Genomic DNA, 26,524 nt, shown 5'->3' on the forward strand with positions numbered 1-26,524 from the left:
CCCGGCAGCTCGGCCCCCGCCACACGGCCAAGGGCGCCGTCAGCCCGCAACCCCAGGCCGCTTCGGCCCAGCAGCAGCGGCGCTGAGGCAGCGGGGCCGAGCCGGGCCGTGCCGGGCGGCGGGAGGCGGCGGTGCCTGGGGCAGGGCCGGGGGCGACGGCGGGCGGTGCGCGGCGCAGGCTCCTCCCGCGGGCAGCCCGCCAGCCCTGCTCCTCCATCCCTCCCTCCCTCTCTTTGCCTCCTTCCCTCCCTCCGCGGCTCCATCCCTCCTTCCTGTCGGCGCTACGCACTGCTGCCGCCGGAGCTGGGCCGCGCCGCGCACCGCCCGCGCACCCGCGGCATGCGGCCCCCTCAGGGCACGGCCGGGCGGCGCCGGGTGAGTGCGGGACCGCGCCGGGCGCGCACTCCCGGCCGCTCGCACCTGGGAGGGGGCGGCCCGAGGGGCGCGATGATGGATGTTCCCTTCATCCCTCCCTCGCTCTGCCCGCCCCGGGGAGGTGCCGGCCGGGAGGGGCGGAGGGGGGGGCTGGCAGCCCCGCCGCGACCCAGCGCGGCGGCGGGGATTTTCGGAGACCCCCCCCACCCCCCAGCTGCCTTACCGCTGTCGTGCGGCTCGGGGCTCGGCCGGGGCTGGGGACAGGTGGCGGCGACGGCGGCGGCCGTCGGAGCCGGTGCGGGCGCAGACCGCGGCAGCCTCCCTCGGGGGCGCGGGGGGAGACCGGCGGCTCCTCTCTGCCGCTGCCCGGAGTCTGCGACTTAAATAGAGGCTGTGTTTTGTCAACAGCTCATTCTACTGGCTGGCAGGTTGGCTGGCTCAAGGACTGAGCAGCGGGTAAATACTATTTATGCCTCTTTTTGTGATTTAATTTTAATTTTATTTTATTTTATTTTATTTTATTTTATTTTATTTTATTTTTAAGTAAGTAGCACCCTTTTGAAAAAATGGACCTTAGGAAGGGACTCCAGAGCCTCTTCTGTGTTTGGGGAACATCCAGACATGCTGGGCGCCTCGCTGCACACTGGCTGTACAGGGACTCTGGCACAGTAGCAGCTGTGTCTGTTTTGAGTAATTGAATTTGTAATGTGTGTAGATATCGTATTTGTAAACGATCTCTCAAAGCCTTTGAGGTAGTTCTGTAAAGAACATTATTCCCTTGTTAAAATTCAACATGTAAATTTGAATCGAGTATGCTTGTGCTGGCATGCTGTGTGTTACTTCGGTAGGAATTGGTTATTGGTTTTTCAATTGTCCTTGGTGGTGAATGCCTCGGAAGATTGCTATAAATGGGAGCGAAGATCTAGATAGGTGTTATAACCATCTAATACTGGGGAGACTGCGATGGTGAGCTGTTGTGTAGGAATTGTCACTTTGATTCTTTTTGACAATTACCGTTGCAAAAATAGTCAAATATTTATATTCCATTGTCAAGGCAATGCCCTGTCAAATTTCTTTCAGGGAAGCCTGGGAATTGGGTAGATTTCTGCTGTATTTGAAACCCAGCTTGTTACCTAAGTAAGGCAGTGTGACTCATCTTTGGCATCTCACCTGGAAGTCCATTCTGTCTTTTTTCCTTACTATTCAAGAAGTCTTTAAATTCTTGCTAAACCCTTAGTTCAACCCCACAGTATGAACCCAGACTGTTAATAAGACTGAGCAGGTTTAGTAGCTGTGGGAAAGATTAAACTCTATGTCATGCCATGTTCCTTCTCAAATCAGCATGTGGCAATGCCTGCTGACATGGTATGTTTTTTGTGGTGTAGATCCATCAGTGCCCACATGCTTTATATATAAAGCTTTGCACATCATGTAGGGAAGAATGCATGAATGCCTTGATATGCAAAAAGTCTGTGCTTAGCTTATCCTTAGCTCATCAACTGTTTTATGCTGCACGGTTTTGGTGATAAAGATAAGCTTTGATTTCTGTTGACTTCTGTACATAAAGGTGAGAATAGACATAGAAATCTCCTGCGTTTGGCCACAATGTGAATCAAGGTCAAAACAAAAAAATATCTTTGATGAGGGGAAGGATTTGGAAGAGACAGGAGCAAATGCCATGAGTGTATCCGCAGAATGAGTAGCAAGCACCATATCTGTACTTGATTGGTATTTCTCAGCATGAGCTGCTGGCCATTAGCTGCAGATTACTTCTGAGAGGACTAAGAAAAGACAGTCTAGTGTCAGTAGACTGCAGGGCTGTGATCTACCCTGGAAAATGTTGCAGAAGTTCACAAAAAGAAAGCTGAAAAATCACTAAGTTGGAGCTGGTTTCGAACATAACTTTTAGGGAGTCAGTAGATAATCTGATTTTTGTTTGCTTTCTGTTTACTAAGTCTTTGCATCCTTTCATCTTATCGCTGTTTCACCTATTCAAACTTTTATCAGCATTATTAAGTGATAACAGTTTCCATTGTGCACTCTCCAAATACGCCACTTTAGTCACCTAGAGCAACCAGTGGCAAGCATTATCTGTGGGTTAGATTGTGCAAAATCCCTTTACAGGTGTGCTGAGGAAAGGGAGAGACTTAACCTTTAGGTGAGGGCATTCTTGCCAAAGGCAAATCAGGAATACATGGGAACAGCCATATGGGTGGAGATGCTCCTCTGAAAGAGAGGAAGACTTTTTCACAGGTGGCAAAGCTGCTGCTGCTGCTACTCTAGCAGGTATTCATAGGGCTCTAATTTTCAAGTGCTTGTTGAGTTACAATCTGTGGCTGTAACGTCACATCTATTTCAGTGTCGTGCAGCTCAGTGCTTTAGAAAAGGTTAAAAAAATACCTGAATTTATTAACATCCATAGGTAATGCTAGAACAGAATCTCTAAGTGTGTTAGAAACAGCTCTCTTAGAGTATGAATGTTGGATTACTTAATCCAGTGAATGTCTGACAGCAAATATTGTGCTTTATGAAGAGGATATATTTAAGCTATATGTTAGCAAGAATTTCATCTGAAAGATGAAACCTCTAGAAAAAAGTGTTTGGCAGTCTTAAACAACCTAGATGTTTGTAAATACTGACTCTATCTTGCAGAGTGCAGTATATCACAAGGCTGATGCAGATGGATTATGTTTTTCTTTTCCCCTGAGGTTTGGTTATGATTACTTTTTGACTATTAGGCATCAAATTTTTGTCTAAAAATAAGAAAAATAAATTGCTTCTAGATAAGACTTGAGAAGTGCTCTATGCTCCAAAGCTGGTTGATACATTTTGTTCCATAAACAGTTTAATGTAAAAGAGGAAAATAATCCTTGGGACCAAGACCTGGAGACCATGGTCCCTCACTTCCAGTGAGTGCCCTCTCACAAGGACATGAGTTCTGCACTGGGTCAGTGGTTACTTAAGCTTCAGAGAGAAATGCCAACATCAGAAGAGCTGGAGGAGTCTTCATCCTGACTCATTTGTCACTTTGAGTAACCTCTGACGGTGGTCAGAGATGTTTCTGATACCCCAGCAAGTGCTGCAGTGACTGGGTTGCCTCAGAAAAAGGAGCACTCCTCCTGCTTTCTTCTCCTATATCTTTAACCAAAAGCAACTGCTTTTCTCTTTGGAACCTAATTCTTTGGTTTTGTGCTCATTTTATCTGCAGATGCGTGCAGGGAGTAATTGCTTTGTGAATCTTGAGTGTTTAAGTATCAGGCAAGTGGTATGGCCCTGTCAAAGACAACACTGTGTCTGTGCGTGCTGATGCCTACAAAATTTATCATCACCTCTGCTTTTATTTTTTTTTCCTCTCTAATATTTACCTGCAGCTAAGTGGGATTTTGGAACATGTCTCCTTTAGGTTGAAGCATCAGAAGTCTGGGTTTTATATGTGCTTAAATGTCTTCAGGGATCATCAGCCAGAATTGCATGGATTTCTTCCAGAGTCATTAGCATGGCGATGATGAGGGCCATATAAATTCCTAGATAAACAGACCTAGATGAACAGACTTGCATTTTTAGGGCTTGAGGGACAACTAGGGTATCTATCACAAAGAAGTTCCCTCTATTCTTTGCCTTCCTTCCTTACTGACTTACAAACTAACAGATTTTAATTAGAATAAATGATCTTTGGAAGTTCTTGTCTCTCCCTGAGAAATATATCCAGGGACTGTTTTTCATACACATCATCATTTTTTTGCTGCTCATTGCTATCCTCCTTCCTCTGGAAAATTTGCAGTCCCTACATTTATGGACTGTGGGAGCCCTCCTGCTGTGTGTCTGTAAGGTCCTTGAACTCCTGCAAGCACCAGAAGCTCAACAGGGGCTTTTTGCCACTTCGTTGCTGTCTGCCTTTCCCTGCTGCTGTCTCTTGGAATCCCTCCTAGTAGCAGGTTTCACTGTAAGCAGAAAGTGCTTAAGCTAAAAATAACTTCTAAGCCATTGGTATGAATGTTGGTCAGGGTGTAAGGTTTTGAAGGGCATATGTCCCCCCTCCTTTCCATGCACGGTCTGGAGCTGGCACTGGAGTGAGGTCAACTGTTGCTACAACAGAACCAGCTTTCCCTTATCCCACAGGCAGAGAACTGCTGAGTTGTCAGCTGTTGAGTCCAAATTGTGCCTTTTACCTCAGGGAGCACAAGTTATAAAAGCACATGCCATGGAAACAAGGACAGCATTGTGGCAATTCCCTGCTCCTTCTGCCTCACTTTCTACCCTGCCAAAAATCAGACCCTCAGCACAGCGCACAGCAGAGGATGGACTGCTGTGTTGGCAGGTTGGTTTTAGGACCACCTCCCCCCTCTATTGGGCCATGTGTTGTCAGGGAGCAAAGTCCTTTCTCATCTGTACCCAGCAATTCAGGAGCAGTTTCCTGCAAAACAAAAAGCACAGCCTTTCAGCCAGCCTCAGTCTCCTGAAATTTGCTTAAGTAGATAGTGTTTTCTTGAGGTTGATTTTATGTTGCAGCATTCTCTCCCCAGCCAGCCAGTTTCAGTGATACAGTAACACTGGTTAGGAAATGGCAAGAGGTGTTTTTTTAGTTTTTGGTTGGAGTTTTTTAGTTTGGTTTTTTTGGGTGTTTTTTTGTTTTGTTTTGTTTTGTTTTGGAGGGGGATGGTTCTGTATCGATGAGTAATGTTATGCTGGTGTTACCTGCCAGTATAGCTTACTGCATTTTGATCATCAGTCAAAAGTACTTTCTTTTGGAATATACATATATGCCAAAAATAGAGGTATACCTTTGTGCTTGCTTTGTACCTACAACTGCACTTATAACAGCTTTATAATATTGACTGAATCTTGATAGTTTCATATCAAGGTTGCTTGGTAGTTTGTAGTGAGTAATCATGAAATTTAAATAAAGCAATGTATTTGAGTGTTTTCTTTAGGTGATAAACACTGTCTGAAAAGTATGCTGGAATACTTCTTATGCTTGCATAATTTTGTCATTATTGCACAAGTTGCTTAAAGGTATAATAAAAGTACAAGTAACAGGAGTGGTTGAGGGTGGTTTACACTGTCAGTCTGGCTCAGAAATAGTCCATGTTTTACTTCTGGGCCTCAGCCATCAACTTAAGCGACTTTTGCTCCCTGAATAAATCAGCTACTTCCCTCCAAGAGGAAATGCAGGCTCAGTTGACTGTACATAACTCAGGCACAGTTAAGCATTTTTTCTGGATGGTGTGGATATGGCCTATGGCAAGGTTGGCTAGGGCGGTGAGCAGAGCAAGCCAGCTCTCTCCTAGCTGGCTTGATGCCCTTGAATGCCCCCCACATTGTGCCCTTGGGCATCACACATCTTTCAGCCTAAAGCTTTAAAGATTGCTCTTTCTTCATTTCAAACACTTTGAACATAGAAGCACAGAAAAAGCTGTTTCAGAGCCAGATGGTAACCCAGGCCACTTACTGCAAAATTGTCTAGGGTGGTCTCAAAAAGTGAGAAGGTGAGCACATCTGCAGCATTTAGGCTGTGGGTGAAGATACCTCCACACTGCAGTGCATCAGGGTGGTCTGAGAATATCTGATATTCGTATTTTCTTTACCTTTATTAGCTGCATTTCAAATTACTTCCATGTTTGAGAGTTGCAAATCTCACATGCCTTGGAGAACCCAGAGGAGAGGAAAATTTGAACAAGTGGAAGAAGAGTCTTGGCTCTGCTCAGCATGGGGCAGGTCTGCCTTTGGGGGTTATTTGGTGGTATCTGCCTTCGCCTGGCAGCCGTTCTCCTTTCCAAACAGGACTTAGCACAGTCATCCAGAAGCTCTTGTGCCAAGACAGCAGTGTTGCTCATCATGTGGTTTAACTCTGTTTGTATGGCAGATCATGGTTTTGCCCTTCTTGAACTGGGTTATCTAACGGCCTCTCTTAAGTATAAAATCAGTGAGGACAGAGATTCAAAATATCTTTCTTAAATAATTGGTTTTAATATTACTGCAGGGCAAAAATGCTTCCTAAATCAAATGAACTTAGGAAGAAAATTATAATGGTCAGTATTATAGGTGGAGCTTCTGCAGATTCTGAAGCCCAAAGGTGAATGTAAGTTATAAGTATTCCAATTGTAACTAATTTTCACAATAATTCGTATTTTGGATCAAGTTCAGCACTTGCGGCAAGAGATGTTTGACCTCTGAGGTTTTTACAGCTACTCTGGAGCTAAAACCAAGGAGATAAGCTTCTAATGTTTAATCCTAGGCAGAAAAAAGAGAGGAGATGAAAGAAAAAAAAAAAAAAAAGAAAAACTGATTTATTTATATTGTAGACTTCAGTGTTGGCTTGAGTTACGTGCAACAAAAACTGAAGTACTGTGTGTGTGAGGTGAACATAAATGTCAAACCCTTTTAGGGCTTCTCCTGGTTGTGAGGATAATAATATCTGTTCCCTAGAGTATACCTGTTCCTCTTCCTTTTCCCCTCCTTCTCTACACATTTCCAAAGGTCATGGCTGTGGGAAGTCTTTAGTGCACAGGTCTCAAGGCACGTAACTCGTAATTCATCTGCTAGAGCAGCATTGTCACAATTCCCAATATAGAACAGCCTTCTCCAAATTAAATGTGGTTGGTCTGTTTCTTTCTTCAAGATGATGGGAAATTTTTGACCAAATGTTGCCTCATATTTCAAATGACGGAATCAGTCTGGATGTAAATCCAGCAAGATGTTATATGATCCTTATTTTAAATCTTACCTCAAAGTTTGTATTTTGTCTCCTGTATATTGTCTTCCTTCAGCATTAAAATCCTTATTAAAGTGAGATCTGTGCATGATTTGTGCTAATCTGGTCTGACATTGGAGTCATGTGAACGAAAGGCTTTAATACAGGAAGACTTGCATTGAACCCATATTTAGAATTTCTTGATAATAGATCCAATCTTATTTTTTATTTCAGTCAGTTCACTCCTCCCTTGAAAAGCTTTGCCAATACTTAATTAGTTTTACTTCTCACAACGTTCACTTTTCAATGGAGGTCTACTACATGGCATTTCCTCTCATGTCTTAACATGGTGGGTTAAGTTTAAATCCTTTCTCTGTGTAGGTAATTGAGAACTGTGACCAAGTAACCTCTCTGAACTAAATGGTTGCATTGTTTTAGCCTTTGCAACAACAGACCCAAACTGCTCAAAGTAATAATTTGATCCTGAGTATAAATCGACTTTGTACTGGATGAAACCATTTCCACTGCTAATGAATGGCTAGTTTTTCTCTTGTGCTGTTGGATCAAGGGCTTTTGTAAGGTAGCCTGATCCATACAGAAAAAGTTGTTATGACTTTAATTTTCAGTATCTTTTCTGTATTTATTTGCTTGAGCTGTGATAACTGATACTTTGAAAATTGAATGTTTTCCAGTTCCTTCTTCATATTTCAACTAATGAGCAATGCAGCTGGTGTTAATATGCAAAGAATGTATCATTGAAAACGTTAGATTCTTGTCTGCTATCCTTTTGCCCTGGTGTATGCATGGTTGCTAATCAGTGTAGGTAGCTCTGGGCTGGAATTTGGGCAGTGATTACTGCAGGCAGAAATGGGAGCAAGCACTCAGCATTACAATAGCTGCTGTAGAATTAGGTCACTAACAGGCTTTCAGCAAAATAGTGTTAATTTTCCTCTCCACACACTCAAACATAGAATGTATAGTTATAATTCCACATCTTTTCTGAGTGATCCTCAAGTGTAGCATTCTTAGCAATGGTTTATATATGAGTCCTTCAACTTCAGGTGCCTCATGTGACTGCCCTGTTCAGTGATCACCTCTCCAGTACTGAAGACTAAGGAAAGAGCTCATGTAGTTGGGCTCCTGCCAACAGTGCAAATATAAGTTTGTGCGTACCTTCATTCATAAGTTAGAATTAGTCATATACTTTATGTGTTTGCAAATTCCAGAGCAATATGTGTATATATGTGGTTACTGAGGCTTATTATCTTGCATAAATCTGCAGTGAGTTAGTCATGAGCAGCTCTCCTTGGCTGTGAAATGCTCTCTCATCAGAGGACACAGGTGATCTCTGATAGCATTTAGCTGCTTGTTTCATGAGACCTGAGAACTAAGATGAATAAGGTCCTGCAATCTAAACCCAGATTTTTGATTAGCCGATCACATTAAGAATTTAACAAGTGTTGGTAAAACTTGTCTCCATTTGATCTCTTCTTTTGAAGCAATGACCATTAATTTTTGCCATCTTTAATGATGGTCAGTTGTTTTGGTTTGGTTTTAGTTTTTAAAATTTTCTTATTTGGACAAAATATGGTATTTGTCACTTGCATTCTTAATACCTACACATATATCTGATCTTTTTAAGCTCTTCTACTGTGCCTTGCAAGTATTTTCTGTATATACTATTCCAAAATCAAATACTTGTATCCTTGAGGCATCTGCATTGACATCTAAATATGTTTTGCATTTATAGTCCTTGTGCAGATTCTGTGAATAGTATGGGAAGTTGCAGAAATGGGAAAAGCAGAGTACTCTTCAAAGATGTTTGAGATGGTGTTATTTGTATAATGCTTTGTGAGTTCTAATGGCTTGCTTCGTGGTGAGATTGGCACAGGCTTTTGTAGAAGAATATTTCAAACAAGGAAGAAAAAGTGATGTGTTGGTGTTTCATACCATAAAATTAAAAGTTCTACCAGTTTCTGGGTTTAGAAAGATGAACTTGTAAGGATGTGCTTGGCCTCATGCATCATGTGCTGTGTGTCTGGATAGACCTGATTAGATGCATGAAGAGCAGAACTTTTGCTAAGGAATAGAATACTGGAATAGAAACTAAAAATAAACTGAAACAGAATATGATTCATGTAACTACACCCAGATTTTAGTTCTCCAGTTCTCCAGCTCTTCAGGTTCCCCTTGCCCCTGCCTTCTCTCCCCCATGTCTGGGCAGCCACCAGAAAGACCATTGAGAATTGTCGCACGTCTCTCTCTCCCGCAGTCGAGAGCACTTGCTCAGCGCTTTGGAAACAATAGCTGCTTCATTGCTGACTTGTGAAACAAAAAAGTTAAACATATCAGCAACAATGCATGAAAAATGTGATGAACTGCCTTCCACAGGAAGAGGTTTTTCATTCCTCTGTGTAGGTATACAGAATTTATTGGTGTCAGAAGCTAATAAGTAAGAAATCCTTCTTCTTTGTGCTTTATCTGCCAGCTCAATACTGAGAGAAGTAAGATGTGCGATTTACTAATAATAGCAGGAAGGAAGAATCCTGTTAAGCAGAGATAGAAAAGTTGGAATGACTTGTGTGTGTAAAATCCAAGGTTGTTTTTTCCTCTCCTCAGCCCTTTTTTATAGTCACTCTTCAGAAAAGAAAAAAAAAAAGAGAACTTCAGGAGGTAAATCTCACTTTCAAAGGAGGATTGAGGGAGAAGAGACAGATGCAAGTTACAGATGCTATAATGATGGTCATGTGAAAGTGATGTGAAGATGTGAGATGTGGCCTTAAAAATTTCTGTTTTGTTTCTTATTCTAAGCATGAATCATGTCAGAAGAGACTTGTGGAACTGACTCACTCTATGTCCTATTAGTAGCAGTCTCAATCTTGTAGGAGCTGCTTTCAGTTTTAAATGAGGTGCAGCATCATTACCCTTGCAGATGCTGCTGTCTCAGCACTTGCTGGTGGGTTATTTACAAGGACTCAATTCTCTGTTTTTCTTAGCTTCTAAAAGAAATTGCAGAAAAGCATTGTTTTATTTTACAGCAGTAAATATCATGGATCCTAGCCATTGTGCCTATTATTTAAAAATGTTCCTATCTTCATTGCTTTGTTTCTTTTGCTGAGCATTATCTTAATGGTGCAGAGTTTGCTTAAGTATTTTATCCCTGTTGAAACCAGGACAACATCCCTGCAAAGTACTTTCATAGCAGTATTTTCCATTCTGAGATGCTCCATGAAACACCTAAAGGGCTGGTAGTTTTTTTTTCATGAAGGAAAATAAAGGAACTTTATAAGATAGAAAAACTCATCCAACAGACAAAATACAAACTTCTCATTTAGATTATTCTGAAAAAACTTAGGAATTTTTCGCATCTTTGTTTTCTTTTTAGACAATGTGCTGCCTAAACTGAATGATCAGTCTAAATTACTTGGAAGGGAAAGGTGGGTGTTAATTTAATTGTAAAACAACTACATCTTGTGCCTTTGGCGTTGCAATAAGTGATTTGTTTCAGTTAGGGCAATACATTTAAGGAAGTGCTGCACATTTGTAGAGGGGATAACAGGAAGGAACACACTAAAACTGAGGTGAGGCTGTCTGTTTCCTGGAAGCATCAAAGTCTATTAGACAGGTAGAAAGGATGACATGAAAGAGTCAGTTTATATTGAGACACTGGTTTGCTGTGCTGCTACAAGGTCTACAAGTAGACCATAAACCCTTTGCAGGGATCTCTGTGAGAGGAGTAGAGCAGAAAAGGAGGAGTAGTTGCCCTCAGACAGCTAGATTAGAGTGCCTGCATGTCTTTTGGGTCCTTGGCTCCAGTGGAAGCTGTGAGAATGAAGCAGCAAGAGAATGAGGGAGTACCATAAGCAGGCATGAGAGTGAGTCCATGTATATGCATGAAGTGCATGGTTAATATTAATTTCTTATAGCCTGTGTCTATGAGATTTGATTAGGAAAGAGACCAGCTCTGAAGTATGTCAACTGTAGAAGTCAATATTTGTATTTCTGAGTACTTAATTCCCACACTTTGCCACCTTAAAAGGAGGGATATGCATGTATATATGTGTAAGTGAAAAAGTCCAGGGGGGAAAAATATACAAATAAAACAGCATGTGAAGGAAATAAACAAAGGAAATACAACTGCTATGTAATTACACATGGACTGACTTGTTCTGATAATGTCCTACTGTATTGCAGACCTTCCTCCTTTGTCAAGATTGGAAGGGGAATGGCAGCATTGAGGGCCCACTTGGGAGCAGAGCAGACAGGAAAGTGTCTGCCCACCCCAGTGGAAGGGTGGTCATACATGATAACATCCTTCAGTATGTCTTCATATGATCTGTCAGCTACTTATTAAGAGTGGAACTACAACAGGGAGTGAGAGCTTTTAGTCTCAATAAAGATTAGTACAACAGGAATTTGTCAGAAAATATAGATCTATAGTTTCAGGAATTGCCCATTTCCTTGATTAGTAAAAAAAATCAATTTATTTCTCGTAAGTGACTCTCATTCCTTACATTCACTCTAAAAGGATATCACATAACTGTTGCTCTTTATTCTCAATATATTATTTAATGTGAAAGCCACATTTCAGCCTTTGATCTATTTATATGCTCCTTGTAAATATGAAGAGAGACTTTCTTTGGATTTGGTTCATTGTACCTTAAAAATAATTCAAATACCACAGGTTTCATTGTAAACAATGAAGGATTCCAGCCCTTGGGTCATTGCTGGTTTTTAAAAAAAACACACTTGGAATTGCTTCAGTAATTATCAGTGTTCTCTTATAAAACTAATTAGGCTTTTCCTGTGTTGGAAAGAAGATTAGAGGTCATGTAATTCAAAATAAGTTTTTGGACATTTCCAGATTAAGGAAAATAAACTCTTCATTAATAAGGTCAGCTTCTTTAATGTTTCTGGGTTCACAAGGAAGTATGAGCTGAAGAGAACCGGCAGGGACAAAATTATGACTCTTCTAAGGAACAGCAGTTTTATTCTGCAGTCTTTGTAAAGTCTGAGTGATGTGGTCTGGCTCTTGAACCTGACATTGAGTAAAATGCAGTTGACAATGTGGGCAAATGGCATTTTCCTCTGAAGACATGCTGTCTTGAGAACTATACCGTGGCTAACAGTATCCTCCAAAACTGAAATGTGCTTTGGAATAATTGGATTATGTTTTCTTTCAGTTATGTGTCAGTAAAATGCAATCAGTACTGGAGCTGGGGGAAACCTTCTCTGTGTGTTTTCATTGGATCCTTGGTTTATCTACTGCAAAAAAAAAGAGGCTGCCTTTTTTTCTATGCTTTGCACCTGTATTAAGTATTGAAAAGGCTTAGTGGGTAGCCATTGGAGTCATGATAAGAAGTATTTTTTAGTAATCAGACTTGTGTGCCTTTGCTCACTGTGCTTGTTCCATGCTGCATTGCAAAGCACAAGAATTCAAGGAAGTGTGTTGATTGTGATGTCACCAAATTCAAGCATATCAGGAAATGTGTGTAGCCGAATCAGATTTATACAAGTACATCCTTCATCTCCATACAATATTAATTTTCCAGTTGTAGTAAGTATCAAGAAAATTTTTGAATGGGTTAAAACAGAAGTGTGCAAGTGACTCTGAGTTGTTTCCTTCTCCTGCACAGCATAATAACCTAGAAGATCAAAAATTCTCTTTTGGCCAGTAGTGTCCCTTAACCTTCACCCCTTTGCTTTGTTCTTTGTTCAGATGATTAGGTGTTTTCCATCTGCACCTCTATGGCAGAAGAATCTGTGCTTGTTAATTTGAGCTGACTTCCTAAGGAAGCTGGGCTTATCTGATAATGTGTTGTCTGTCCTCTCACCCCTGCAATAACCTTTGAACACACTGCTCAGGTTCACTTCAGTCAGGAGGAGGAGGTGAGATCTCAGCATACTGTGTCCTTACAAACTTGGTGAAACTCTGCAGTTGGAAAATGTCTGCAGAGTGAAGTCAACCTTTACTGGACTGCAATTCAAACCTCTCTAGCATGCCTTTTCTGATGTCTAATAAGGCCTAGGGGTAATCCATAATAATATTGTCTTAATATGTAACAACAATAAATCATGAACAGGCTTGCAAATATCCCAAAACGTATTTAGTCTATTTTTGATTGTATTTGGGTTCACTGGGTTCCTCAGAAGAGTTTGTTTTTTGTTGTTACCATCTGGAGAGCAGTGTTGTGCTCCTAGTAGTCATTGGTGTGCTTGTATTTAAACATGTACTCGATGACTAATTGATATGACAAGGGTTTCCAAAATCAGGAGTGAGATGCCCAATTTTCCTTTGAAAGTGTCTTGTTCTTTTGAGTAGCTCACGCTAGGAACATTAAATGCAATGTCTGGCTTGGGAACTACTCATGTGGGGTACACTGAACAATACATGAAAAAATTACTCTAGTAGGACTAAGAGTTTTTAAATTAGCATGCAGTTTAACTGAAAACAGGCATAAATCAGTGAGAGCAAAAGGCAAAGTGTGCAAAACGCATATTTTGCTTGAAAAACAGAAAGTGACTGAATAAGTTACCTTTTGATTATGGTAGAAATAAATCATCAGTTCCTACAGTGTCTCTTTGCTTTGTTCTGCCCTTTCAGCCCACTGCTCTGCCTGACTGCTCCACCTCTTCAGTATCACTGTGCTTTTTTTGTCTCCAGCTCATCGGTCCCAGCAGGGGTATTCTTCCCAGTAGTCTCTGTCTTGTTCTTGTTTGGTGGGGCTTTTTTGTTTTACATCAGTAACACAAAGGAGTCTTCCATTGTACTTTCCAAATCCATCTCAAAATTGTATACATTGCTATGATTAAAGTATTTGATATCTGCTTCTGCTACGTATTTTCCTTTCTTTCAAAAGGCAAGTCCTGGGGGTCTCAGTTTCTCTGTGTTTGTGTTGTATAGTCCAGCAGGTACTAAATACTTTCATAAAATCACCCTTGACTTGTGGCACTTGTTCATGAATTTGTCATCTCATGTCCTTGCCAGGTAAAGGTGCTTCTCATGCAAATCACTACCTGGAAATACCCTGCAGCTCTTCCAGTCTGCAGCTTGCTTATTTGTATTTCCATAGTGTCTGACAGTCTTGGGATCAGAAAAAAAAAGGAAAAACTGAAAATACTGGAATGCATGTGCAGTTACGAGTTTGCCTTACAACCTGAGACTGATGACATACTTACCCTGTCTGGGGTGCACTTTTACCCTTGTTGGTAAAATTGCTTGCTAAAACACTTGCCTCTGTAGGTGGTACTAGAGACCAGGAGCTTTAAAAATGTTGAAGTGTTGATCCTTATGTTGAGCTTGTGTGCTGTCTCCTGACTTCTCACTTCACCTTGCAGAGGCAGGCTGGGTGTCTGCAGTGGCTTTCCAGTATCTCAGAGGTGATGCTGCTGTTCGGCAGCTAGAGGAAGCAGTAAAGAGGGAATTTTTCTCCTTGTGCTTGACAGGAAAAAAACCCCACCAAAACAAATGTCTCATAAGACTGAAAGTTTGGCCTTGTGTACTCATGCACATTTACTGAATAATATATTAACACCCTGTCTTTGTTTTCTTTTCTTCCCCTGCAGATTAGGAAAAGACATTTGGTGCAGATAGGAAACTTAAATTATTTTATCAGCTTTCAGAAAGAGAAATAGCAGATTCTTAAATTAATTCCTCAAAACTGGGGAAAGCCAGATTCCCAAATGGGACTCAGTCTTCATTTATAAACGCATTTCAATGATTCATGTCCTGCAAATCTTTTATAAAGTGGAATGGTGCCATGTTATAAAACAGAGAGGGAAAGCCTGCATTTAGATTACTAGAGATTTTTGTCTCAACTTTGGAGATTTTTTCAAGGAGGTGGAAGAATGTACTCTATTAAAAAACAGCCAAGCTCTCTCTGCCTCAAATAAATCTTATTAATTCTTTTTTTTATTATTATTACTCAACTGGTTATAAAGTCAAAGATTGGAGGCTGTGGGATCAGCAAAGCTGTTCTAAAGAAAGCCAGTTCATCTTCTGTTTCTGTGTTCATTGCCTTTACTGTCAGCTGTATTGGCCATTTGCTTGGTTTCCGAGAAATGTGTACTTCTGGCATGGTTTTTCAGATAGGGGAATTTTTTTTTTGGAAGCTTTCAGTTAGCAACAGTAGCATGCATAACTTGATATATGCATTTTTATGTGGATGTAAGTGTGTTTTCTTTCACTTTGAAGGTTGAAGTAGTATCTTTCAGCAGAGACAAGTAAAATGAGCTTTCTCCACCTGCTGAGCAGAGTAGTTTTTCTTCTAGCAAGGTTTGATCTAGGCACATACTTAGCACCTGCATTTCTGCCTGACAATATTTGGGATGATGGCTGTCTAGTATTGCCAAAAATTCAGCCTCTTATCATTCTCTACAATATTTTGGTGCTGTGCTATGTAATTATTTTTCTTGAGAGCTTTTAATGTTCCATTTGGTGGCAAATTGTTGTGATGATACCTTTAGCTGTGGAGGCAAAATATAAATTGTAGCTGGAGAAAATTTATCGACCATGAGACTTTTTCTTTTACATTTAATACATATATTTTTACTGTCTTAATGGTTTCATCTAGATTTCTCCACTTAGTTTCCCTAAACCTTTTGTTTAGGGAAAAAGCTGACTTTTTAACCATTTCTTTTCAGGTATCTGCTTCTGGAGCACAGTTTTATATATAAAAACTCTGGCAAATAATCTTCAATTCACAGACATTTCTAAAAAACAAATCTGGAGGCTTGTGACTGTCAAATCAGGTTGCAGGCAGAAAGCAGTCTGGAAAGATTATTGTTTTTTTTTTTCTTTAGCTGTTTTGTTTGTTTGTTTTCAAAGTGGTTTCCAAGCACTTGACAATGAAAAAGTTTGGAGACCAGAAAACTCAAAAGTACAACAAAGCTTTGCAGAACTTTTGTGCTTAGAGAACTGATCTGTTACAACTGACTAAGTGTAAAACACTTTTTTTTTTTTTTTTTTAAGAGAATTGAGCACTTGGTCAGCTGTGCTTAAAAAAAAGATACACGGAACCAATTAAGCCAAGAAATATGTAGTAACAGAGTCAGAAAGAGAGATACCAGTTATTTTCTGATTTCTCCTTTAAGAGGTAAAGTCTAAAGAGGCTGGTAATATCTTAGCTGCCCTCATTTTCTCAGTTTGTCATAGAACCTTTAACCTTCTTTACAGCTGACAAGGTTTTAAAGCAAAGCTGTCTACATGTATTTTCCCATTATTGTCTTGGAGAGCCTTCCCTTTCTGATCTATCTGATCACCAGTAGGTGCACTGACTGCATCAAAACATCTTTAAAAGTCATTTAAAAGTCTATGATGGCTACTGAGCTCTTTTAAATATAGGCCACCAACTGCTGGCTTCAGTGGTTAAGAATCTGAATCTAACTGTTCTTTTACTGTGTAAAAAGAAATTCAGAATTTCTTTTTTCTGACCACACGCACAAGGGTTCTTCCTCTACATGACATAAAGCCCTGGGCAGAAGTCAGGACATTCCCATGTGCTGTACCTTCCAACAGTTATTATGGAATCCTGCTTGTAGTAGCTGCTCTTAAAAAAGGGCAGTATACACTGCAGCCTGTCATGCCTTTGCTGTTGGTATGGCATGAATTTGCATGTGAATACTTTTTATATACACCCACAGTTTTTTTACTTAGCAAAGACTTATTGGAGGCTCTTTCCATATTTTAAAATTTCAAAAGAGAAAGACCTTTTCAGGCAAAGGCTTTAAGATGAATTTGCTGTGCAAATACACTCATGCTCAGTCAGGAGATTTGCAGTCCATTTGAGGATGAGATTGAAGTCTGAAGTACTAAATAAACAGCTATGTGGCAGCTTTGTACAGTATCCAAGGCTGGATCACACACCGAAATTAAGTCAACAAGGTGTGAATGTAGGAGAAAGCAAATATGGCATGGGCTGTGTAAACACATAGCTTTGCCTTAGGAAAGTTCCTTCATTGTTCTTGATAATGCTCAGGCCTCAGGGCAGAGATATTTCAAAACTGTGGATACAGCAGCTTTGGTTCACAGAGAAATGTTTATTCCAGGAATGATCAGAAATCTAAAAAGTGAGACAGTGAAATGGTGAAAAAAAATTGGAGTTTTTAAGGGAGGAGCTATTGGAGATCTGATATCAGTCATCTTCTATGTAAGAGGTTGCTGCAAGGCAGAGGATAAACTGTTCTTTGTCTCCTGGATATAGGACAAAGTAATGTGCTTAAAATGGAGCAAGAGATAGTTGTGGAGCACATTTGAAACACTGATGATAGTGCCAGTGAAGTGATACAAATACATTGCCCAAGGAAATGAGATTGTTATGGGATGTGCTATTGCTGATATTTTTTTAAGATGGACAACTGTTAAAAGTGGTTTAATTCTAATAGCTTTTTCTGGTGGAGACAATGGGCCTAGCCCCCTTCATACCATTTTTAAAAACAAAGACCGGCAATGTAAAGACATTTACATTTAGTAACAACTGCTCTTGTTGTGCTCCGGCCAACAATGGTCAAGGTTTTGCCTTCTTCTGACAATGTTGAGCTTTCTTGTCCTACATAAATATCCCTTACTCCTAAGAGTGCCTCTGTCTAGAGGATAACATGCTTTTGATATCTTTCAGGGTAAGGAAAAACACCCTTTCCTTGTTTGATTTAGTCTTGAACTGATAGAAGGCAGCTTTCATCAAAAGAAAGGAAACTTCCTATTTTTAAAGTACTTCAATTATTTTGTAACTTTGTAATTAAAACAAACCTATAAATGGGAATCTTCTCTCCTGACTAATGGCCCTTAATTATGTGACATGAGGCTTCTAATTGCCAACTTTTCAGCAAGTTATAAAATGTGTATGAGAACACAGGAGCCAGGGAGTCTATTCTTGTTACAAAAGTTTGTGGTTTACAAGACTCTCATCATACCCTGCATGAGACTACATAGGTTCACTTCTGTGCCTGACTCTGAAACTGAAATTAAAACTGTGCTTTGAATTAGGAGAACTTGGTATGACTCAGATTTCTTGTAATGCACTGCTATGATGTTACTCTTAAAAATTTTTCAGTAGGAGGACAACTCAGTAAGCTATGTGTTGAAAGAGGTGCAGAAAACCAGATTTTGTTAGAATACACACACACACACACACACACAGAGTTGCTGAATCTACCTCATAAACCTGGCATGACCAAACAGGTTTTGCACAAACCTACACAGGTAATGTGTTTAGAGGGTTGGGAATAATATGAGAGGCTTGGGATTTAATTACTATCACAGTTCTCTCTCCTTCATATGGCATCAGGGCTTTTTATTCTTTCCTAGACGTTGCCAGCTGATAGGGGTCTGTCAATCGATTGCGATATAGAGCTTGAAATTTTGGGTTTGGACTTTTCTGCAAACCGGAAATAGCCTTCAAAGAAGTCCTCAGAAACAGATAAAAGTTACATATGCTTCACAAATATAAATCAGTCATTTTATTCATGTAACTCCCAGGCCTGAGTGGTCTTCAAGTTTTGTATGAAGTTAAAGTCTTGTGAGCAAAGTTTAAACCTGGAGATAACATCCCATATTTTCATTAACAGCATGGAGAAATACAGTATGAAGCCTCTGAGATATACCAGAATGCAGTGGGGGAATTTGGCACAGAGACTAATATATTTTATATGCTCGTTGGTTCTTGATTCATCTTTTCCTGGATTTGTCAGCCTCTGCTCCTGATTTGGCTTTTAACAAGTTGCACAGCATGGATATTACAAATTAGGAATATATGAATGATACTGGCTGGGGGCAGTGTAGCTTAAATTAGTGTGTGTTTAATGAGGTTTTCAAATGGTTTGAGAACATGCTGAAATTAAAATAACTATTATGTGTTATGGGTGTCCCTCCATATGTAACAGTGGTCTTTTCCATAGCATTTCTCTCATCTCTTGTGCTGCCTGGGCCTTTCCTTCAGACTGGTTATTGCAGACCAAGAGAAAGAAGAGAAATGGCCTCTTTTGAGCAGCTCTGGATTATTTGGCATAGTGCTGCTATGTTTCTCCTTGCGCAGTGCAGATTGGTAAGGGACAGAAGAGCACTTCAGCCATTTCCAGCTGTCCCCTAAGGGAGGATTCCTTACAAAAATAAACAAAAAACCAAGCTAATAAAAATACATAGTTGTATTGCAGGGATGAGGGAGCACACTCCTTGTGGCGCAGGGGACTTCAGTGAAAAGGGGTTTCTTTTACAATTACAGAGGCTTTTAGACAAAGTTTGTTGTTCTGCCAGTGATGTTCATCTGGCTTTGGAAGATATTTCTGAGTCAAGGTCAGGAGCGTTTCAAAATCTGAGCCTGGACAAAATGGGAACAAAGCTGTAGGCTTGGTCATATTCTCACATGAAAATGGCCCAGCTCCTGCTGTTGGTTGCTGAGAGAACTCCTCTTGCTACCTGGGAGTTATGGTGTCTGGAAGGGTGCTCAAGTCTTCATAGATTGAAGCAGGGAAACCATGCACCAGGAATTGACTGAGCTTTTGGATAGGTTTTCCTTCAGTTTTTCCTTTTTGAGAACAAAATCTGAAGGTGGTTGATGTATGGGTGGAACTGAATGTGTTGCCTGGGTCCTGCCGAACAGCTGAGCTTCTCTTTATAAAACAAGAAACATGTCAATCTTCAATGGACACACTAAACATCCAGATAAGTTTTTACTCTAAGGTCAGTAGTTGCAGCGACAAGTATCTTTTGATAGAGAAATGGCTCACTTTTTTTTCCCCATTATTTTTCCTCCAGGGGTTATTAGTTAACATTGTATTGAACCAGCGATCCTGGGTGATCAGGTCTGGTTCTGCAATGTCTTGGGCGTTCCATAGCTTTGAATAGCAGCAATATGAAAATTGAACAGAAGAAAGAAGAAAACAGATGGTGTGTTTGGTCTTAAGTGTGTAAATGAAGTAGGGGACATTTCCATTCACGATATACAGTATCTTTTGTGGATATGACATTTCATCTAAGATGAAGAGACTTATTCTAGGGGAATATTCTGCCATGCCTGTTCTGTTCTGATATTAGATAGTCCTGCAGAATACCTATGGACTATAGAGTTTTATATGTCTATGATTCTTGAAGAAATATCTTACTGAAAATGCATGAATCGAGGAGTTGTTGGGACAGAGAAGAGGTTTGTTTGCCAGATGAAGAAAAAGGAGTTGCTATGCCTGGGAACGTTACTGAAGAAGAAAAGTATATGGAACAAAAAGTGGCATTTGTGGCATACCAGGTCTAGAACTTAAAACTTTGTTGTTTTTTTTTTTATATATCTGTATTTAATTTTAGAACTGACCAGCTTGTTGGAAGATGACGTTTACTCCCGCTTAAAGCTGCTATTCTTAAAACAAACAGTAGAAGAATGTGGGAGAACTCAAGCCTCCGCTGCCTTTTAGCACTAGCTATTTTGTGCTTAAGAAGTTTAGTATATAGCCAAGAGATAGGTAAGTTTATTGCCATGTAATTCACTAACTACTTTTTCTCTGTAACTTCTGTACCTTGTAATTGCGTTGCTTTCCTACTATATGTGTGTTCAAAACCTGTCTCCTCTGTGGCCCCACACCATCCTAGGAATGGAGGCAGTGCCAGGCCTGGTCTTCTGCTTTCCAGCACCCAGCAGCATCTTCTAAACCAGTGAAAAACTGGGTGTTAAATTATCCATAGTGCCACTGATAGTCTGCATATGCATTGGTGTAAATGTCTGCATTGAAGCCTTTTGTTGGCTCTCTTCAACCGTTTCACACGTTATCATTAACTGCCCTTCTGTCATTAATCGCCCTCCATGTATGACATGGAGGAGAGCAAAAAACTCGTTAGGTTAAAATCAAAGCTTGTGGTTTTGCCATTGGCCCAAAGCCTGCTTATTAGGCTAGGCAAGGAATAGGTATTGTGGAAAGAGGCAGCTGCCTCTGTTATACACGTGGGTATAAATCCAGATCTCTGGTCCCTCTAGAAATGAGTGAGTCTGTGGCTGTCTAACCAGGCACACAATCATTCAACAGTTTTAAAATACTGGCTAGACATGCATGCAATACAAATGTAAGAAGAATGGTTATAGATGTGAAAAATAGCAGTTGTTTTACAGTTGCTCATTTTTGACCTACAATTTTTGACTGTATTTTGACAATTTCTTTTCTTATATGATTTCAGGCTCTCTAGGGGACCCCCAGAATTTGAAATGTGTAACGCACAATTTACACAAAATGCTCTGTACTTGGGATGTCTCTTCTAGAGGAAGACGTGGACAAACTGACTTTTGCTATGCTACCAAGTAAGTCCCCCCCACATACCTGGCTGAAAAATACCAAATGATGAAAATACAGTTTTTCCTCAGTCACTGCCCATGGAAATTGTGATGCTGTTGTTTCCCAGCATCTCCCCATCAGTTTTCCTCGGGTGGTGCTCTCCCTAGGCCTTGTTAACTCAGGCAATGGCAGCGTTTCTGGCAAAATTGTTCCATGCTAACAATTTGCCTGCCAAAATCTGCTTGCTCTGTTCAAAGGACTGGAAGATGCTCTTATTTACTCAGACTTCTCTGTGTGTCTGCCTATCCCTTGCTCAGAGTTTTCATGAGGGATATCTTCAAAAGAGGTTCAGTCCAAAAGGAAATTAGAGTTGGAAGCAGTGAATCCTGATGTTGTGATCCAAGGCAGTAGAATATATGACCCAAGTGTTGAGATTCATGTGGATTTCATGTGGAAAAACATGAAAAATCTTTCAGCGACTGCCTCACAACCTTTGTAAATTTTAAGCTATCTGAAGAACACTGTATTAGAGAAAATGTAGAAAGTATTTCACAATTAAAACAGCTTTTCTGAAGTGAATGCAAGTTGAGAATTTTGAGAAAAGTTAAAAAAACTTAAATCTTCTGTGCGTTTTTCACTAATGAGAACTACATGTTCAATTCCCCGTGCTGTGAGTCTGCCAAATACTTATAATGGGCTAGGGATGAGTTCAAATCCATTCTGTATCTTAATCCTGCCCCCAATCCAGATATTTGTACTGTCTTTTTTTCCTGTAAATTCTGCAGGCAGCCCAGACTTTTCCTTGGGGTCCCAGGGCTTGGCTGCACTTAGTCCACCTACATGCTTGATTTTCTGTGTCTCATTATTCCTGCTGCATTGCCAGCTATCATTTCTATTTTAAAAAAACACTGTATATATGACCCTGTGGCAAGAGTTCAGAAGTGCAGAGTTCATGAGGTATTGCCCTCTGAACAAGAACAATCATGTAGCTGCTGCTGTCTCTCTTTAGCAAAGCAGGACAGGCTGGGGTCCCTGAAGCAGAGAGTCAGAGATGAGCTTGGTGCAGACATTCCTGAAGGAAAGAGGTTGAGTTTTTCAATTTCCCAAACATCCTCTAATAATATATCAGTACTGAGGAGGAATAGCCTTTCTGAGCACTCAAGTCTCAGCTGGCCTTTGCTAGCCCAGAGTTTTGTGTGAATCTTAAGAGTTCAACCCAAGCTCTTGACTCCAGCCGATGGGAGCTCCAGGGTCCTGTTCCAGTTTCTAAGTGAGTAACAGTCCCTCAGCAGGAAGTCTGGCATTGTTCTCTCTGCTTTCCTTCCTGCCGTCATTCCCCCAAGAGAAAGGTCTGGATTTTTCCAAACTTTCTGCCTTTCTAGTTGCGTATCCGTGATAATGAGCAAAAGGACTTGACCCATCCATTATTGTTTCCTGTATATATCTACAATTCCAAGACAAAAGCCAGATCATGTTGTGCTGAGCACTGCACAAACATTAAGCACAGACTGCATTTTCACCTGGTATCTTAGGAATCCTCTGCCCTGCTGTCTGCTCTTTCCTTGTGAGCTGAGCAGCAGAAGGGAGCTAAAAGATTTGTTCGAAGATGTGGACACAGATGGTAAACCTGCCCTTTCAACCCATATGCCCTTGCTTTGAGAAGACATGGAGGGAGAGTGAGTCAGGAAACACAAAGAGAGGGGGCGATACTATTAGGTTTGGTTTGGGGTTTTTTATTTTTCTTATTTTGAAATATTGATTCATGGTGACTAGGTTTCAGAAACATGTCTTTTGTTGGCCTCGAGTTTAATATTAAGAAAATATTAAAATATTAAGAAAATTTTTTGCACAAAAAGGGTTGTAAAGCATTGGAACAGAGTGCCCAGGGAAGTGGTGGAGTCACCATCCCTGGAAGTGTTCAGAAAACATGTGGATATGGTACTTAAGGACATGGTTGAATGGTGAACATGGTGCTTGTGTTAGGTTAACAGTTGCATTTGATGACCTTAAAGGTTTTTTCCAACCTTAATGATTCTATGATTCTATGATTTTGGTTAAAAAGCAAAGTGAAGAGTTCTCTTAACAACTAGGTGGTTGCATTACACAGCCAGTGCACAACCTATCAGTATGATAAAAAGTGACTTGAAAGGTGAGGGAATGCCATTAATCTGAGATTAAAGCCCGTGTAAGGCTCGTTTCTTCACAAACTTGATATGGAGCTGTCTGTTTATTACAGATAATTTGTGTTTTATTAGTGTGCAAGAATAGGACTTAACTTGCCTTAGCTTCCTATCAGCTGAAATAACTGCTTAATCCTCTCTGTCTTTTCAGTCACCTTACCCCTCAAGTGTGTTTTAAAACTAAGGAGAGAAGGGTTGAGATTCCAGTCCCAGAGAGTTCCATCACAGTGACAATCAAAAGTCCTGGAACTGCTTTTGCCACCAAAGAATTTGTAATTCACCAGAAAGACATCTGTAAGTATCAGGTCGTATGTGTACCTAAGGCCTTTATACTATGTTTAACAACTCTTCAGATGTGTATATGCTTGCAGGTTTCTTTGGCAGCATTCCTGTATGTAGCATGTTGATATGCTGAGTCCATATGAGGCTACCATATATCATTGTTTTCTCTAACCTTTCAAGAGAAAGAATACTCCGCTTACCCCTAGTTCATAGCAAAAAAACCAAGGGCAGAATGTGAGGAGGAAAACAAAATACGTTACATCCCTCACTCTTTGCCCTTTTTTGTCCTACTTATAAATTAGGAAGCATTTGTAAACGAATTCCTAATCTACATGTATAAGTAAATTACACTTTTTCCCACTTCCTTCCGGGAAAAGAAGGAAGTTGTAAACAGAAGATGGCAGTGACACAATCTGCCATCCTTGCTCTAGTTTTTGCCTTTGGTTTGCTTGCTTACTCCTTCAGTGTAGTCAAATTCTAGTGTCAGTAGCACTTCTTATCCATGGTTCTGTTTACAGTCAAGAGCAGCTTATGAACTTCAGCAAAATGCAACTCAAAAATATTTGGTCAACACGATGAGTCGCCCGGGTTCATCACAGGTTATCATGGGCAGTTTGATTGTGCTGAACACTTTGCAAGCTCTCAGATTCTTGGTCAGGAAGTGGGATGTATCACACATATTTTTAAAATGTTTTTGCTTGCACCAGGCCCAATGAATGCCATAACCCTTGTATTACCAAGGTTCTTCCCTGTTTCTCAACCTCTTGCTTACCACCACACATTTACAGAAGAGATGCTTCTGTTTAATCTCCCTGTCCTGTCCCCTCTGTGATCTCATGCCCTTAGTACTTCTTGTAGCTTAAAATCACTTTCCCCATGATCTTCTTCAGAACCTCATGTGAGCTTCTTCCATCATGTGGTCTCCTTCCTTGCCACTCTCCCTTTTGTTGCAAGTCCTCACTTCCCCACTGGTCTCCAAAACATACTTCTTCTTCTGGGGATGTTTTTCCACCATCGTCCCTAGAAGTGTTCTCATGCGTACTTCAAAGACTGCCACCATGTTTCCTTTATCACTGTGGCATTGAAGGGAGGTTGAGAAAGATGGGATGTGTTCCCTACTATGCATTGTGAAGAGTCATATTCACAATCAGTTACTTGCCCATCTGCAAGCTGAGGTATTAAAAGAAAATGCTACCTGATGATTCACCAGCACCTGTGCTTTCCTGAGAACTCTCATGCTCAAGTAGCCACAGAGCCTTGTTCTAATTACAGAGGTTGAGTTACGTGTTTGTATGGCTACTAGCCAGTTCAGAGCAGAAAGATGTGGCTGTTAAAACACCTGTAGGGCTGGTGTTCCTGACAAATGACCTGAATATGGCTTCTTCCCCCTGCCTCTTTTTCAAGCCTTTGTTCCTGCCACTCCACACATTCTTAGTTTAACGCCTGACTTTCCAACTTCCACATTAAATCTGAAGTGGAGTGATAATGGATTGGTTTTCCCATATGGACTGGATGCCCTTTGGCAGATTCAGATACTTCGAAAAGAAGCAATGGAAGAAGTTACACAAGTAAGTCCCTTTCTTCCTTTATGAAAAATATATGTACAATTTCTGCCCTTGGTAATGTTCTGAGATGTCACTTGAAAAAAACTGAGAATGATGAAGATAGTAGAGCTTTGCAGGACCTGAGTGTAGTCATGCTTCTGGTAGGTAACTTCTTGTTAAATTTCAAAGCTATGGAAACACTGGCTACTGTACTGTTCATACTTAGTCACAGCAGTTTGTTTTTTTCCTGGTACAAGGATTTTATAATTCAAACTTACTTATGAATTTGGCAGATACTTTACACCATTGTCTCTATATCTCCAACAGTGTCTCCTGTCTTGGTCATCTTTGAATTCTCAGCTTGCTTTTTTCTTCTTTTGTAACAGGAGTTTTTCCAGGCCAGTTTGTAGCTCTGTACTATACATTTTAGTATTGGAGAAAAGATGAAATGTGCAGCCTGGGACTAATATCAGAAGAGTTTTATTTTGGAGAAGTTGGAACATTTCCCTGCCTGGGAGAAGCCCAGGATGCAGTGTATACCTCTTTACATGCATGGAAATCTTCCTGCTCTCCTCCAAATATCTGCCCTCTGGTATTTCTGGCTGACAGACTACCTAGCTAGTGGGCTATTTAGCAACTTAGGCTTTTGTCCAGGTAAATTAACAGCACAACTAAAAGTTAGGTAGAACACGCCAATAATTTATGAGGATTTTATGATTTACTTCACCTAATTTACCATTCTGTTGACACTTGGGAGATGGTATGTCATTTTTAGCAGGTGTTCATAAGCTCTGTCTTGGTTGCTTTCTTGGTGCAAAAACTTTGCAGGTTACTTACTACTCAAAACTGACTCATGAAGACATCATTCTTTCTTGGAACTGGACATCAGATATGCCTTTGGAGTGTACTTCACACTATGTGAAGATTCGCTGTTACATTAATGCAACACAGTTTGTTGGCCCCAAGGATTGGAGTGACTGGAGCCCAGCAGAAGTGATCCCTGGTATGTTTGTTCCCTTGCTACCATGCGGACTTTTATTTCTTTATAAGAAATAAGCCAAAGTCAGAGGAAGGGCAGTAGGCAGTGATGAGCTACTGCCTTTGAGACTGTTTTGATTAGAGAAAAAATACTATCACTAGTTACTGAAACCTAGCAAACATTTATTTGTGTGCATTGGAGTGCTCCTCGGTCACATTTTAGC

The 26,524-nt window shown here is 40.5% G+C and overlaps 1 protein-coding gene across 2 annotated transcripts in view; it reads left to right on the top strand.

Moving 5' to 3' along the window:
• The first annotated feature begins 278 nt into the window (after positions 1-278).
• Positions 279-26,524, top strand: part of LIFR (LIF receptor subunit alpha) — a 51,598-nt gene continuing 25,352 nt past the window's right edge. Inside the window, exons 1-6 of one of the 2 annotated variants that reach the window (XM_042028460.1) lie at positions 279-375; positions 20,361-20,515; positions 21,222-21,342; positions 23,648-23,790; positions 25,183-25,346; positions 26,151-26,325. In XM_042028460.1, the coding sequence (XP_041884394.1) occupies positions 20,434-20,515; positions 21,222-21,342; positions 23,648-23,790; positions 25,183-25,346; positions 26,151-26,325 (685 nt within the window). In that variant the 5' untranslated portion in view covers positions 279-375; positions 20,361-20,433. Of the gene's footprint in view, positions 376-646; positions 832-20,360; positions 20,516-21,221; positions 21,343-23,647; positions 23,791-25,182; positions 25,347-26,150; positions 26,326-26,524 lie in introns of those variants that run through there. The other variant, XM_042028459.1, reaches the window with a different exon arrangement.

This window comes from Corvus kubaryi, unplaced genomic scaffold, assembly GCF_017639235.1.
Source record: "Corvus kubaryi isolate FWS band 111438036 unplaced genomic scaffold, C.kubaryi_AGA036_p1.0 37308, whole genome shotgun sequence".
NCBI lineage: Eukaryota > Metazoa > Chordata > Aves > Passeriformes > Corvidae > Corvus > Corvus kubaryi.